At 41.6% G+C, this 17,009-nt stretch overlaps 1 protein-coding gene across 3 annotated transcripts in view; it reads right to left on the reverse strand.

Annotated features, from left to right (window-relative positions):
* Positions 1-1,450: 1,450 nt before the first annotated feature.
* mtor (mechanistic target of rapamycin kinase) overlaps positions 1,451-17,009 on the reverse strand; it is a 71,948-nt gene continuing 56,389 nt past the window's right edge. For 2 of the 3 annotated variants that reach the window (XM_086106372.1, XM_086106380.1), the window contains exons 39-58: positions 16,449-16,646; positions 15,564-15,652; positions 15,273-15,369; positions 14,338-14,436; positions 14,113-14,235; positions 13,775-13,957; positions 13,475-13,609; positions 11,914-12,088; positions 9,810-9,945; positions 9,560-9,707; positions 6,705-6,827; positions 6,256-6,338; positions 6,107-6,179; positions 5,951-6,025; positions 5,666-5,801; positions 4,389-4,454; positions 4,219-4,299; positions 3,982-4,062; positions 3,457-3,562; positions 1,451-3,205 (exon numbers count right to left, since the gene is read on the reverse strand). In XM_086106372.1, coding sequence (XP_085962498.1) covers positions 3,190-3,205; positions 3,457-3,562; positions 3,982-4,062; positions 4,219-4,299; positions 4,389-4,454; positions 5,666-5,801; positions 5,951-6,025; positions 6,107-6,179; positions 6,256-6,338; positions 6,705-6,827; positions 9,560-9,707; positions 9,810-9,945; positions 11,914-12,088; positions 13,475-13,609; positions 13,775-13,957; positions 14,113-14,235; positions 14,338-14,436; positions 15,273-15,369; positions 15,564-15,652; positions 16,449-16,646 — 2,223 coding nt within the window. In that variant the 3' untranslated portion in view covers positions 1,451-3,189. The remainder of the gene's footprint in view (positions 3,206-3,456; positions 3,563-3,981; positions 4,063-4,218; positions 4,300-4,388; positions 4,455-5,665; positions 5,802-5,950; positions 6,026-6,106; positions 6,180-6,255; positions 6,339-6,704; positions 6,828-9,559; positions 9,708-9,809; positions 9,946-11,913; positions 12,089-13,474; positions 13,610-13,774; positions 13,958-14,112; positions 14,236-14,337; positions 14,437-15,272; positions 15,370-15,563; positions 15,653-16,448; positions 16,647-17,009) is intronic. The other variant, XM_086106388.1, reaches the window with a different exon arrangement.

Raw genomic sequence — 17,009 nt, forward strand, 5'->3', positions numbered from 1 at the left:
TTTTTCTGTATGCATCCAATGGGAGAGAAACTGGACTCACCCATTGCACACTTGACTTTTTTCATTTGACAATAAAGTTGTATCCAATCCAAATTTTTCTTACGTCTGCCTTTTATGTATGGCCTGTATATATTGGCTGCAACAATAATAAATGATTTCCATCCATCCATCCATTTTCTGATCTGCTTTATTCTCACAAAGGTCGCGGGGCATGCAGGAGCCTATCCCAGCCGTCTTCGGGGACACCCATGAACCGGTTGCCAGCCAATGGCAGGGCACACAGAGACAAACAACCTTCCGCGCTCACACCTCGGGACAATTTTGAGTGTTCAATCAGCCTGCCATGCATGTTTTTGGAATATGGGAGGAAACCGGAGTACCCGGAGAAAACCCATGCAGGCACAGGGAGAAACACCACACAGAGTTGGAATCGAACCCGGTACCTCTGCACTGTGAGGTCGACGCGCTAACCACTAACCCACCAGGCCACCCTTATAAATGATTTTTGTGACATTATTTAAGCCTGGCATATTTCCAATGTCTGGTACCTGGCTAGCTCGATCCCACACCGCTGTCATCAATTCACACCTTTCTCCAGAGAGTAGCATTTATCCCCACCGAAACCAGCACTCTTTTGCTGTGAAGTCAGTCCATATAGACAGTTGGTACACAACAAAATCACTCCCTCAAATCGATGGAACCTATTTACCATCAGCTATTGAGTCACCTGCCCCTCAGCAGGCTCCATGGCATGTGCTGACAAAACACAAACAAATTAGGCGAGCGAGGAAGAACAACAGAAATGGAAGCAGGCGGCATATGAAAAGACACATTTTGTCTAATGAGGCTTTGGCAGCGGAGGGGGGGGGGGTGGAGAAAAAAAGAGAGAAACAGAGGAAAATAAAGAGGAATGGGTCGATGGGAACAGATAATCACAAGGGCTCTGTCCCAATGTGTAGAGTGTGACATTGCAGAGGTGAGGGAAGAGATCAATGGGCTGCTTTTTGTTGATCTGTAATCCGTAACTATCAATAAGTAATTAACCTACAAAAGGAGAACGTGGGAGATAAAGAGGGAACAACAACGGGGGGACATATAAAACACCGGCAATTTGGCTTTGGGACGAGGGTAAACACTGCGTCGCTGCTGTTAGACAAGTCATCTAATCTCTTTTCTGGGCCAAATGTTCAACAGCATATGCATCCCAGGACTGCTCAGCTTTCCAAAGAACATTTCGTCGTCTATCTGCAGCCTGATCACAACATCCTCTTTTGCCAAAGACGGAGGGAGGATGGTCTTATTAGGAGTCAGAGTGCCCTCTGTGGGCAAGAAAAGAAAAACAAGAGGAAGGATAGCAGCAAATCTGCCTGCGGCTAAAATGCGCAAGCCTTCATTTTCCTTAATTGAGAGCGCAAACGGTGGCCAAATTAACAAAACACAAGGCCAAAAGTGTGTCTGTACATGTTTAATGGCACACAATGCCTATACAGTGTGTCATGAGGATTTCAGTTTCATTCATATCATGGATTACACATTGAGTTTGAAGTTCATAAAAAGGCGAACCTTTGTACTGAAACGTCACATTAATCAATTAACATACGACATGACCACACAACTGGGTGTCTAAGAAGCATCTAGCGTGCAAAGTATAATTGTGTCGCTGTCAAAATGGCCAAAGTAGAAAACTGTTAGCCAGGAGTTATTGCTGGGGGGCTCGCAGCATGTCCACTTAAATCAGGATAATCGGGTAAAAATTGAGCTTGGAAGTAGCTTTTCCCCCCAAAAGCATGCCATGGAAAGAGACCACAGTGGAGGGAAAAAGGACTGAAAGAGCAAAAGCTACACTGTGTAAAAACAGACAGTGGGGAACTCCAAAGTTGAAATTTGGAGTACAACTGACATTTTGGAGAACACTGAGTGAAGGTGTAAATTGCGATTTTAGCTTCTCTGGCTAGCTGCCATGGGCTAAAATTAAGAGTGTTTAAAAAGTGTTCAACTGTTTCAAATATTGTTAATATGTGTATGACAATATAGTTAAAATATTACGTGGAGGGAACATATGGAAAATTATGAATGTGATTAATTTTGATTATTTTGGGGCTAAAACGTCCTTTCTCCACAATGCATTTCTATAGTTGTCAGTTAGGCGCAGCTTTTCAGTATGTACGGGCCACTCCACTGCACCTTCACCAGTGGGACCTTAAATACTATCGATAGAGGCATGCCTTTCCAAATGAAGCCAAATCAACTGAATCAACCAAAGATGGAGTCCAATTAAGATGTAGGAACCTTTCAAGGATGCTCAATGAAAACCTGAGCTCAGTTTTGAGATTTGTGGCAAAAGCTGTAATTACTTATTCTATGTGGATGCCATTTGTTTTAGTTTTTTTTTTAAAGAAATTGTCACCAAAAAAAACCCAAAAAACCAAAAAACTTTTTTTTCTCTCTATTTCACATCATTATAGGGGGTTGTGTAGAGAATTTTGAGGGAAACAAATTATTCCACGTTGGAATGAGGCCATAACAAACTACAAAAAAAATCAAGTGCTGTGTTTCTTTCCAGATATACCGGTAAGTACAGCTCATTTTCCAAAACTTGGCAGAAGGTCAATAGTCGTCAATTTAACGAACTGTAAATTTAAATTTGGCCGAGGGGTACAGTATGTAGGGTAGGATGAGGGCTGGCAAGCTTCATGAAACAGCTCTGCCCCTACAACAAGCCAATTTCAACATTACGAGGGTGCTTGCCGATGTCCTCCGTCTAACTGGGCTCAAATTCAGCAATTAGTTCTTTCTGCAATACAAGCAGTAAATTTATGTCCATAATTCTTGATCACTGATGTACTTTGATGAAAGCATATCACAAACGTTAAGACGCCTGGCAACTGTTTTCAATTCATAATAATTCATAATGTCTGTTTTTAAAATGACATTTACAACCAAGAGTTCATGATGGTAACAGTCTGGACTCGAGAAAATGGTTCCAGATGAAATTCTCTCATTGGGAAATGTTGGGAAATCGACCTAACTGAAGTTCATCAATGTCACAGAACCGATTGTGGTTGACTTTCAAGGCACAACTGTACAGTTTCGTCTAGGAATTAGTGTGTCGGTTGAGTTTGAGAATGTGTCTTCATGATTCATTGCTAAGAATGTCGAGTGAAAAAAATGGCTCCCAAAAATGGTTCTTCACCAGAAGGGACACCTAAAGAGAGAGGACAAAATGATATTATGAACAAGTCAGGTAAAAGTGTTTTACACAGTTTACAAACGATGATGATCACAACTAAGTACTTACAGTACTTTTTAAACTAGATTAACAGGAGTGTGTTCACTTTCACCCTTTTCATCATTATGGCTACAACAGACTATGGCAACTATCCTGGCAATGACACTGCCGATTGTAGACAAACAAACACACAAAAAGCAGGTGCACAAACAAGCAGTGGTACGGACCATCCAATGTAACATTGGCACAGGTTCTCATGGGACGTGGCCTGCTTGATCAGAAGCTCTACTTGCGTTGGCACATCCAGCGTCTCGTCATGAGAGAAGTCTCGACCTGGAGGGACCACAGTCACATTAACCCTTTCGTGCACCCTGTAACCTGATAACACGATAAGCTGTCCACTGTAGTGACCGCTGTCCCTCAAAGGGTTAAAATGCAAAATGCCATTTGTTTGGATCGGCCAAAGAAAGGCCAGGTACTTCTACACCAGCCTTCTCTGAGGCCAAGTAAGAAAGAAAATAAACGTAGACGCTTGAAGCATCATTTCCTTCACAGTTAAAGTGGCCAGGAGGAAAAAGTACACAGTCTGTGCGTGTGTGTTTATCGTGTGAAATGCCATGAAGTTAGAAGGGTGATCATTTAAGATCATTCATCGTTCATTTCATATTGACATTGATTTGTCATTGAAGAAGTGTGATTGTGACCATCAGCGTGGAACCTGAAGCGGACTGCTTGAAGGCTGCAGAATTTACCTGTCAGTTTATCTCGCACTCTGTTGATAATTTGAATGGCTTTCTTGTTGAGGGCTTCGGGTTGCACCAAGCCATCGCCAACTGAAACAGACAGAGTTGTTGACTAGAAATTTCAAATATCAGACTCTTGCAAAGGTATCATATTGTGTTGGCTAAGCAGTGAGCAGAAGTGGCCTCGTTCAACAATCAAAACAAGAGCAAACAGAGCAAATAAAGCGTGAAAAGGCAAAAACTCACTGAATGAGTGAATGGATTCAGGCACTGTGGTCCCTGGTTTCTTGTGCGTAGCTTCACCCATTTCTATTCCCTCAAGCGCTTCTGCGTAAGAGGACAGAACACTGTCAGGGGAGTGTGGGGGAGGAGGTGGGGGCATCTTTGTACAAATAAAAGCAACATTGGTGACTCACCGACTGACTGACCCGCCGTATACGAGTCTGTCCTCGTGCGTGAGCGCTTGTTGCCTTTTGTGTTAGCTGGGGGGCAAATCATGTTTGTTAGCGATGACCACAACAACATGGCTTTTATTTTTTTTGTTTTGTTCAAAAAGTGCTGTGAATTCTACTTCTGAGTCAAAACACAGTCAGGTAGAAAGATTTTTCTGCTGTTCAAAAAAAGAAGTTATTATTAGACCACATACAGTTAATTAGCAGTGCACCATTCATTTGTATTTACACCCAATCATAATTAAAGAGCAGAACCAAAAAATCCAATTTTCACATCGATACATTTCTTTTTAAATCTACCTACTCTTCAAACTTTTTTTTAATGAAGGGCTACAGCTTCCTAGACTTAGGTTTGAAACAAAAAGCCTAATTTACAGTGAACTTGATGAGTAACGATACATATATCAATGCATATGTGATTGACCAATTCGAACCTCATCACTCTTTATCTGACAACAATTTTTTTTTATCTAATAGTACATCACCATCTGTTCTGTGAATCTGTTCTGTTGCTTGAAATGACCTTGAAAATTGAAGGAAAAGGAGAAATTTGTACTTGAAATGCTTTGCGTCACGACAATGCCTGCCGGCCTTCCATTAAACCGCCTAAATACTGTTCCTTTGTCCAGCCATGCAGTTAAGAGACATTATTTCATAAAGTAATCATCTGTCATTCTGTCACAGGCAGAGAAAACGGTCACACTGAGCCAGACTGCCGTTAACACGCATCAACTCCGCACACGCTGTACTACGTTACAAATCTTCCCTTCAACCTGACAGTAAATTGCTATTTGTAATGTAGCTCGGTCAAAGATTTTTATCTTTATTTATGTTGATTTTTTTTTCTTAAGAATGAGACTAGGTAACTTATTACTGTAACATGTTTGGGAGATACTGTACAAAGCAGGACTTCTCATACTACAGTTTGAAATAGTTTGGTACGAAATAGTAGCATACATTAAAAAAGTAACAATAAAATCGGATGTCTTTTCGGTGTTTGTTCTTTTTTTTTGCGTGCTTCATTTTTTTTTTACATTTGTAAGCATGGGGCTGAAGGAGTTTCTCCCAGAAGCTTTGTGCCTTGTCAATATTGATTTTTTTTCCATCAGTGTCAATTTATCTCACGTTATTTCAGTGCCAACGTGCATTTTTGTTTCTTTAATAGAACATACTGTATGCTTCCGCAAGAAAATGCTGATACCACGGAGGACAATGTTCAATTGTCCTAAATGGTTCCTTACTGTCCATGAGTCTCCAATTGAGCAGCGGGTCGTAGACGAAGGCCTCCAGCACGGCCATGACACTGTCTCTGTGCTCCCTCAGCACTTCCATGACCGTGTGGCATGTGATTCGGTAGTTACCGTCCAAGCCTGTCACCTTGCACACAGTCAAAAACACGCAAATTACTGGCCGCAAACACAAACTTTGTACACAATCACAGTTTTCTGTCAGGACAAATAAATTCGGGATGAGTCCAGTATTTGCGACCAAAGGCTAAATACAGATGAAGATGTTGTGCCGGTTACCTCCATGGCATTGGTCAGCATCCTTGTCAATCTGAAGGGAATCTTTTCAGGAAACTTTTCTCGAGTCATGGCAACCTGATCAATGTAATCCTGGTTAATCTTGGAGCCAAAATAATTGTATGACGCGTGCATGTCGCATAAATAAATTCGTCTTACCTCAAAACAATCTCCAAAGTCAATATGGAGGATCTTTCCACTTAACCGATCCAACATCAAATTGGAAGGATGTCTGTGAAGAACAGAAACATAATCTCCTTATAAACAAAGTTGAACAATGGTAACTTTGATCTCGTCGATGAGTCCACCTGTCGCCCAGTCCCAGGATGTAGCCGACCATTGACATCACAGCCAAGGAGCGAGTATAATTCGTCCTCCTATCAAACCACACCTGGAGGAGAAATAATGACTGGATTACAAAATGTCTAAATGAGCTGTGCAAGATGACAAACAAGATAAAAGGATGTTTTTTCTCAACGCCTAATCTCTGAACATTTGAAGAGGTTCCCAAACTAATAAAAATTGCAGCTGCAAGGCTACTTATTAAAGTGAGGTACGGTGCCTTCAATGACACTTTCCTTGTCCTACAGTAGTTCCTCTTTTATTGCACGGTTTCTTATTTTAGATGTGTTTGTCAAGTGTCCTTGACATTTTACCCTTGAACCAGTGAGGACCGATGCTGAAAAGATCATGTACACTCATTTATCCTTGCCAGTGCTGCCAACAAGAAAAAAGAAAAAGAAGCAGAGCATCTTACCTCCGAACTGGGGCTCTTTAGCCACAAAAGCTTTGCCAGGTCATCCCCGGCAGTGTTGTTGACTGCGTGCTCAAACACCTCCACTTTCTCCATCAGTGTCAGGTGGTCATAGTCAGGCGCCATCTGGAAGAAAAACCAACCACTGCATGACTTTTCACTCCATCCAAGAAAATCACCATAATCCAGTGCTATGCACCAACAAACAAGGCAGTGCAGCAGCAAAAAGACAACTTTTATGAATGCCTAAAATAGGTCTTTAACAAAAAAACAAAACAAAACATTATACTGACATGAAACTTCAGTTCCAAAATAGGTCAAGATAACATGAGAAAGGAGCAAAGAATGGGCAATGCTAATTAAAATCAATGGCGGACAATTAAAAGCTTTCTGTGCTTTTTCAAAACTTGGTCATAGGAAGCATTGTCTTTCCTCACAAAATGGCATAGTTGGCTCGGATCACAAAACTGAAAATTACATTGATCAGATTTGCATCAGCAAAACATTACGAACAAATCTGGAAGAGGTGAAGTGTATTTTTTTTTCTGCAGTAAAAAATACAAACAACAACAAAAACAAACAGCAGAACATTCAACTTTAGCCATGTCCAGGCCCAAAACATCAGAGAGAAATTGCAACCTATTCCACCTGCTAGGTCAACTGGAAGAAGAACGGAGCACGGCTCAATAGTGGCAAAGCATTGAGAGCTTGGAGTGAGGCATGTGAAGACATGCGGGAAAAGGATGAGAAACAATATGGAAGAAATATCAGGGGACACTCTGCAGAAACTGCCAACTCAGGAAAAAGTGAAGGACGCAATCAAAAAATAGCTACAAAAGCAAAAAGCACAGCTTGAATACTCCCTAGCAAAGTGAAAAGGAGAATCAAGAAAGACAAAAGATAGCTCATCAGTAACCTTGCAACCCAGGCCGAAGACGTAGCCAATCAACCCACCAAAACTACAATGTAACACGGATACGAATGGGCAATTACAAAAACCTAGAGTCCTCGACAGACCAAAATGAGTCAAGGAAGGAAAACTACTCAAAAGGAAGGAAAAATTAAGGATAAGGGGCAGAACACTTCACAAATAAGCACAAAAAAAAAAAAACAAGAAAAGGATATAAAACTGAAGGATCCCAAAGCACAAGGTCTGGACGGAATAACGCCGGAAACCATCAAAGCCTTCCCAGAAACAGCAACAGCACTACCCAGCTATTCAGCTGAAGAAGAAAAAGAGCCAAGCAACTACGCTGAACGGCACCAAGTAAAACTTTCCCCAAAAAAACCAAACAAACCCTCAAGGACTGCAAAAACAAACAAACAAAAAAACTACATGGGAATCATGTATACATTTGTTCCAGGGAAGTTTCCAAGCAGAATTATTCTAGATAGGCTCTCCAAAGAAACAAAAGAAAAACAACAACAAGCTGGTTTCTGATAAAATAGCTCCTGCACTGAGCGCAACGCCAATCTTCGCATCATGAGCAGGCCCCGGAGCACTTTTGTCAGCCTCACCACTCAAATTTGACTTGGTATACAATTAAATCAAGCACACCTATGATTTTATCCCCCCCCCCCCCTTTTTTTAACAACTGTATCACGAGCAAAATCAAAACGGCTAATATCATTTTTTCCCCAATGTTTTAATGTCTCACTCTATTGGCTGAAACTAGATGCTGGTTTATTGTCATTGACTATTTGTTCATTAGATATGGTAATGATTGGGACATTATATTGTTGCAAAATCTCTTTCAATTCCTTTTATATTCTTTCAATTCCTTTTATATACTATCGAAAGAAAACCCTGCGGCGCAAAGCAATTAAGGAGTCCAAATGCATCTTCGTTAAAGATGCATTGGTCTTTATTAGACAACAAATGAATGTAAATAGGATCTTGTGTTTTGATGAATCAATTTGAAATGTAACCTTTAGCAGTTGGTGTCTTCTTTTTTTTTTTTTTGGGGTAAAATTGTCATTTCAAAACAACAGATGGCAGAAACAGTGAAGGCCATGTGTTTGCTTAATTAAACATAAATCTGCATTGTACAAAATGAATGATAATTTGTTGTGCAAATGTGTTTGCGCCTCAGTGTTGCTCTCTGAATTTAAGGACCGGTACGTAGGTGTTGGGGGCAAATGCGAAAAACAAATCAATACAGGCTGTAGTCCAACACACTGGTGACGCCATGAAAAAAAACAAAACCAAAAAAAACATTAAAAACTATCATGTGTTTCAGTAAGCATTCTGCTCTTAGGAGGTTAAAGGCAATGAGGGCACTTTAGGACAACCGTAACAATGGGAACATTTGCATATATGACATAACAGTGATGAATCACCAGTTCCGATATGGTATGATTAAAATTTCCCTGGCACTTTTTGCGAAGTTGACGGATAACAGCTCACAGGTTTCAAGTCGATTCTAATAGAGGAAAAAAACAAACAAACCCCAATCAAATTCTTCCTGAATTATAAAAAGACCCATCGGGTGATGGATGCGCAGTCACTGAGTCCCTTGAAAGACATTACATAAATGCACCTCGGATTATGACTTATTGTCAAGGTAAAACTAAACAATGCCAAATGTGGAATAGATTACAAACAAAGGGGGTTTCAAAAATGATAAAAACTGGCTTTTGAATTTAAAATAGAAGAAACTAAAATGACACTGTGGCGAACCTTGGCAAGAAAGAATTGCATGACATAAATCCTTATATGTGCAACATTTGTTAATTATTCACTGAGAAACGTAAAATGAAGAAAGCTGCCAACATCAGCAAACTTGAAACCCATTCTAGGATCGGTCCCTTTCGCTAACAGTTTTGAGGAAAAAGGACTTCAGGCAGTGATTACATACCCTGAGCATGATGCGATGTTCAATGTTCAGCAGGATCTTTTTCTTTTCTCTGTAGTCTCGAATGAGAGCGTGCAGGGTGTCACAGTGGGGCACCCAGCCGATCAGGCCTGAGTTTGTAGACAAAGGGATCACTGCGTAGCGCTGGATGCTAACATGAGCGACACATGAAGGATAACAAATATTAATTCTGTGAGGGAAGGGTTTTCAACAAAGATGCTACTGTGCGTGAATACGCGGGCAGTTAGCCTACCTGAGGTTCTTGCGCAAAGAGGCGGGGTCGTTTGCGAGCAGCGTGTTGACCAGACCAAATAGCTGCATGACTCTCTCATCCTGCCTGAGGTCCTCGTGGCCCTTTAACAGGAACATGAACTCATGGCCGTTGCTGCCTGCAGAGGGAGCCACAAAACACAACATTGACGACATAACCTGATAGCAAGATGGAAGGAATCATTCTTCAATTACCTCTATATGTTGATGTCCTTTGAGAAAAAATATGGCCAAATTTCCATATCATGAATATGGACTAGACTTCTTGGAGGGATCACTGAGATCAGTTTAAAAGTCCTACAAATTTGAAAAAGCTGTGGCTGCATGATTGTGGTTCTCAGAGAGTAATTTGTGCTCAAGCTTTAATATTAGATTTGTATAGTTGTTTGCTTCTCAACACCATCCAAGCGATGCAACGCGTTTCCCGCCGCCAGAGAGGTCTGACAGTAAAATCTCGGAGCCCCGTAGCGGGTGACAGGTCTTAATCTGATGTCTTGCTCCAGAGGTCAGTTGATTTATTGCCTTTCATCTTTTACAGCGCGCATTGTGTATCACTGAGGGCGCAACATGAGAACGAGGCACGACGCTGCCCATTGCAAAGTGGGAGGTAAAGCGCAGCATTTGTGATTAATAGCAGCGTGATTTGGCTTCGAGACAAGGTGACTTTACGGTGGCGTGGCAATTTTTTGAAAGGCCTTCCAGTGTGATATTTCTCACCATAGAGCACAGCAAATGGGATAGTGTCGCTGTTATTTATTTATGCCTCCAAATTGTTGTCCAAGATTGGTATTAGGGAAGAATTCAGATTTATGTGCAAATGGAAACTTTTATCACTAGGATGATGGAACTGCTAATGTCAAACAATCTGTTCTGCAATTTTGATTCACCTGCAGCTGTTCGGAGTTGGAATCAAAATTTACCTCGAGGAAAGAATGGAAATAGAAATTGCCATTTTAAACCATTTACTACACGGGCAGTTTTTAAAGTAACATGAACATTTGTAACTGCAATACAAGTGTAATAATAACTTAATCATAACACAATACTGACCTTTAATTTCGATGAGGAACTAATATGCAGAAGAACGTGACTAATTTGGGAGATGAGTCTCTTGACATGAACACCATCACTCCAGCTGTATATTCCCAATCAATTTTTAATTTTATGTAAGTGAACTGCGGTGTACTCACAGTTAGGCATTTGTGACTTGCATGCCCCCCCGCCCCCAGTATTTTAGAATCATAGTCACAGCAGGAGAGCTACACCCAAGGCACTGTGTGACTGTGACCTCAATTGAAGTGCCCTTCTCAAAACTGTTATTCTCAGCATAACGAATTTCAGCAATTACATTTGCCATTGGTAATTGTCTTTTACATGTCCAATGAACTGGCAAATAACTATCTTCTAATATTCCCGGAGAAAAAAAAAGGCTTGATGCTGCTGTGCTCAGGCCAAAGCGATATAACCGTTTTGCTTTGGCACGTCTTGATGTGAAATCAAGGAAGTATGATAAAGCGAGTTAAGCCATGCACAAGCATTCTTTTAGACGTAGGAAGCCCTTTGCTTCAACTGGATTTGGTGGCATGTCAAGGTCACAAGGTTGCTGATTTATGTGAGACGGCACACTGGTCAACTGGTTAGCATGTTCGCCTCACAATGCATGTTCTCCCCGTGCCTGTGTGGGTTTTCTCTGGGTACTCCGGTTTCCTCCCACATTCCAAAAAATATGCATGGCAGGCTAATTTAACACTCTAACTTGTCCGTAGGTGTGATTGTGAGCGTGAACGGTTATTCGTCTCTGTGTGCCATGCGATTAGCTGGCAACCAGTTCAGGGTGTACCCCGCCTACTGCCCGAAGACATCTGGGATAGGCTCCGGCATGCCCACGACCCTCGTGATGACTAAGCGGTTTCACAGATAATGGATGGATAGATGTTTGTGTGCCTGTGTGTGTGCACATGTGTAACTTTTGTGCGGTTTGACATCCGTGTTCATACAGTTTTCGGACAAGTTAAAGTTAAGCCAAAGAATCACAAAGCTTTTTTCTCGAACCCGACAAACTAAAGCAACCTGCCGATAATCCTTACCCATAATGGTGAGTTTTCGTGGGCGCTGCTTGGAGGTGATGACCTGCAGGGAGGGCGCGATGGACTGGATGCGAATGATTGGCTGGTTGGGGTCATAGGTACCCGGGACGGCCAGTTCCAGGTCGCGGCACATCAGCAATTTAGGTGAAACATACTGCAGCTCCAGAGAAGTAAGCTGCATAGAATTTTGAGAGGATCGGTTAATGAGATGGTCTGATGATGCAGCAGAGGAAGCTTCTTTTTGTGCCATATGGGGAAAAAAAGCTGCACTGGTTAGCACATCTGTCTCACAGCGCAGAGGTCATGGGTTCAAATTCAAGCTCCAGCTTTCCTGTGTGGGGTTTGCATGTTCTCTCCATGACTGCGTGAGTGTTCTTTGGGTACTCCGGTTTCCTCTCACATTCCATGCATGGTAGGTTTACTGAAGACTATAAATTGTCTTATCTATGTGTGGCCTGCGATTGGCTGGGGACCATTTCAGGGTGTACCCTGGCCCGAAGTCATCTGGGACAGGCTATTGCATACCTGCAACCCTTTTGAGTATAAGTGGTGTAGAGAATGGATGGATGAATGATCAAAACTGCTACTGTCAGCCTCAAGTATATCGTCGCTGTCGGGCAGAATCTGTGTACTATCAAAATGACAACTTTTCAGGGAAAAAAATGCCAGTTTGTTTGAGTCCTCAGGTCACTGCTTTGTTCAAGTTGTGCTATACCTCATACTGCTATGACATGCCTTTGCACAGTGCATATTCACATCAACACACCACCACCCCAAAAATATATTCAATGGCTAATTTAATAGGATAAAAACCCCCACTAATTGATTACGCTGTCATTGATTAAAATAGTACAAATATGGAACCAGCGGCAGCTGTGCACTTCAAAGTCTGCGGTCATGACGAGCCCCCACCGTGCAAAAAGTCGTTTAAAATGTCGATTGAAGTGTTTACATGAAGTTTGTTTAGATTGGCAAAAGAAATATACCCGCCCCTGTGATTTCAAAAGAAATTCCATTGGGATTCGGCCTTTTTATTTACATGGAGCGTTTTCATTCTGTTGGTCTTCGGTTTCACTTTAATTGGAACACAAGACTCCATGTAAACGCCGCTAGTGTGAAACTCTAGAGGCATGACATTTACCAGTGCCCTCCACCGAAACCGGTATGAGCGAAGGGATCTTTTTTTTTTCCCATTCTGTCATGTTTTTCGTAAGTAAAAAGCTGGATTTTCACTAAACAGTGGAGTTCAATTAGCCATGATGATATAGATTGGACTGGTAGGTCCTGATCTAGCTTGTGAGTGTACTGTAGATGGAATAGTAACAGCTCTGTCACACGAGTAAATAATGTGACATCATAGCAGTGCAACACACACAATCAATCCAGCAAAGAAAATGTAGATCACACACTGATAATCATTTTTCTCTGATTTGCCGAAAACTTATCAGCATAGTCGAGGGACTGCATTGCACTGTACGCTAACTTACATGTGTGGAATATAAAATAGCTGAGGAAGTCAGAATTGGTCATAAGACATTTGTGTTGGCGCAGCTTTGCTTACCTGTGGCAACTGTTTGGAGATGCGTCTGAACACATGATAGTAAAGGTCCCAGGCCTGTGTCAAGTCCTTCACATTTCCAGAGCGCATGTACTTCCTGCACCAATCCTGAGCCTCCATCAGGTCTCTGCCATAAGCCTTTACCATGAATAGAAATAAATGATTTAATCCTTGAACGTTGCTTGATTAATAACCTTCGATTTGAATTCTTTCATTTAAATGGCACCTATGACATATACAGTATATTTTTTTGTCATGAGGTCAGAACTAGGTGTACGATGAAGAGGGCAGCCAGACACAGACCTGATTAAATGACGTTTCTTTCAGGGTCTGCGGCCCCCTCTCCATCATGGCGTGTAGAGGTTCCAGCACAGCAAACATGCCCTTGACATTGCGCTCCCCAAAGTAGAGACGTGAAGCCTCCTCGAGGCCCTCGTGCCACATCTCATGCCACAAGATGGCAACTCGGATGAGCTCCTCGCTAACCTGGATCGAGGACACAAAAGTATACATAACAGAGTAATGACTCATACCACCAAAATATGCGGATGTAATTCAACAGCTTAATCAAAAATACTTTGATGATGATGTCACAATTTATATATGTACTGTTTAAGTAAAAAATACAATCATGTCCATACCATGATGGCTTGCTGAACCAGAGTGTTGCAGTGTTCACACATGTTTTTCAGGATTTTGTTTGCAGCATTGTGGCGAGCCGTGGTGGTTGATTTTGAGGCCACAGTTAGTGGGTAGATCAACGCCTGGAGAGGAACGGTTCGTAGTTAAGCAATGGTTATTGCTTTAAATATTGTTTCAGGACAAAAAGCGGGGGAGCTCATTTAGCAGTAGAAGTGCAAACCTACTTGTGGATGATATCTCCCAATGTCTGTTAGCAACTGGTGGATGAGGCGACCCACCAGAGGACGAGGGGTATCAATCCGAGCAATGAGCTGTGGGATCACCTGAATAGGAAACACGAAGATGAGCACTAAATTAAATAGTTTTCACCTCACCAGTCGCCGATACCAAATAACTTGAGTTGAGGGATTGACAGAGAAAACTTGTCTGAAAATGTACAAAATTCATTATTAAATCAAATGCCATCAAATGCTTCATATTGAGTCGATCAAGATGAAACTGCTTTTACATGAAGGTAGATTGTTTCCCCCCCCCCCCCCCCCCCCCAATGCATTGGGCAGCAATTACACGTGGATTTCCGCTATTCCGCGAATAGTCGGGGTCGACTGTCGGTGAAATTTAAAATGTTCACTTATTACTCATCCCTATTATTTTTGTTTAAAGTTCAAAAACAAATAAGCGAATACTCAACGCAGCTATGGACCAGCAGGTCACCAGTGTGAGGTGCAAGCAGAGAACTTAATATCTCAAAATAACTTACTACAGTTCATAACTTATCACTTCTCGCTAGGCTGATTTATTTTAAAAAAAAAAGAAAAGAAAAGGCAGATGCTGATATGTACCTGAATAGTGAGTGGCCCTGATTATCTGTCGTGCCAATAATCGGTCAATCACTACTTTAAGTCGTTGTTGCCTGGCAAGTTTCACTGTAAAATTGTGGTATTTTTGTGGCAGGATGTCCTAAATGTGGATATTCTCACCCGAGTATTAAAATCCAACACTTATGTAATTCGTAATTCATATAATCATTTAAACACAAACAAGCATACGATAAACTAATGAACAGACAGTACACTGGCGATTGAGAAACTATTGGTCTGAAAAAAAAACTCTTGTTCTGACCATGAACTGGTGACAACAGTATGTGTGTAAGTTTTACCTGCAGCCAGGTATCTATTTGGATGGTCTTGATGCCCTCCACCAGGGCCTCATTTACTTCAGGCCAATGGCCATAGTCAAACCACAAAGTCAGAACCCTAAAAAGTACAGTCATGAAATAGAACGTGAGGATAAACAGTACAGAAAATGAATGGATGAAGATATAAGAGTGAGCCTAGTTATTACAGACCGAAAAGAAGAGTAGGAGAACAAGCAACCACTAGATGTCCTCTTAAACTCACATAAGTCTTGCTTTGCCAATTCAGGACAGTACCGGAGCTATTTGACTTACCTGAGTGTGTCTTGCAGGTTGTTTCCTCTCGACAATGAAATGGAGCGGAAGAACCCTTGAACAGCAGGAACCGTGTACAGAAGCAAGGTCTTGGAGAGAAAAAGAAAGAAAGAAATATGTAGGAGCATAATATATTTGTAATTATTATTTGAGTATTATTATAAACCATGTTCCTCACATTTGTTGAGTGTTAAAAAGCTACAATTTTACACAATTCAGTCTGCTCCCACGTCCAGCCTGCATCTTTTTTGTCTCGGTTCTTTGCTGGTGAAGGAAACTGGCCGTGTTGTACATACTTCTCGGTGTGTGTGTGTGTGTCTGTGTGTGTGTTTTTTTTAACTTTACTTGACTGTGTGTGTGCTTGTTCTGCGCAAGGTGCTCAACACCGAAATTTTTGCTTCGGACGCTTCAAACGTGCCGCCCGGCACGCTTCCAGGGCTGATCACACAAACTGTGTTCAGTGTGACCGTTGCATAACCATGACACAATGGTGATACTGTATTCGCTTGCATATTTCTGCAAATCTTGTTTCGAAATGATAAGCCTGTTAGGACTAGCTTCAAACCAGAACTGAAAAGTGAATAAACAATCCGTTCTGCACTATGGACAGAATTCTTAATTATTATACCTACACTGAAAAAAACCCCCCTTTGGTTCTATTGCATTTACTTCATTCGGACATGTACATCGGTTTGGCAGGATTAAAATGTATTAAACCAGCAAACATCATTTGAATATTTTTTAGAATAATCAGTCGAAAAGTACTTCAGTTGACCACATATGAATCATGTACAACCGAAGGTTCCGTTTTTTTGTTGTTTTTTTTAGTACACCCGACTGCCAGTGGACCACTATGATGTGAGCTTCATTCTGCACCATTCTCACCTCATTAACCTTTTTTTGTCCTGGCGAAGGAGCAGGACTCTGGTCGTTGCTGTCAACCTCACTGTCGCTGTTGCTGGCCTCGCTGTTGGCACTGGTACCACTGGCGTGCCGCAGCTTCTTCTTCTCATCTCTCGCCTGACTCTGGTGCTTGTAGTGCAGCACCGCTTCAAAATTCATAACTGCCCATGCGTGCCAGGCCTGCCAAAAGATTGTACAAGCTGGGTAAAAAAAGGAAGGAGGCAACAACTGGAAATGACTTCCATCACGATGATGGCTCATGATGTAATTTTTCCAGTTTTGGTTGGTGATCCAAACATGTGTGAGCGAATGTGATGTTTGATGCGTTATGCAACCACCTATTAAAAAGGTTAAAAGCTTAAGGCAGTTGGCATGGACAGATGGTAGGAGGCTGGATAGCTGAGTAAAATGTAAACAGCCCTGTAGCCTGAAGCACTGGCTTGGACCAAAAAACAAAACAAAACAAAAAAACCACCAAAAAAAAAAAATAATTCTCCGCACCGCAGTTTCGTAAAATCTTTGATACACTGGAGGATACACTCA

The sequence above is a fragment of the Hippocampus guttulatus genome, chromosome 1 (assembly GCF_054856545.1).
Source record: "Hippocampus guttulatus isolate MCC_2025c chromosome 1, RoL_Hgut_1.0, whole genome shotgun sequence".
Classification (NCBI taxonomy): Eukaryota; Metazoa; Chordata; class Actinopteri; order Syngnathiformes; family Syngnathidae; genus Hippocampus; species Hippocampus guttulatus.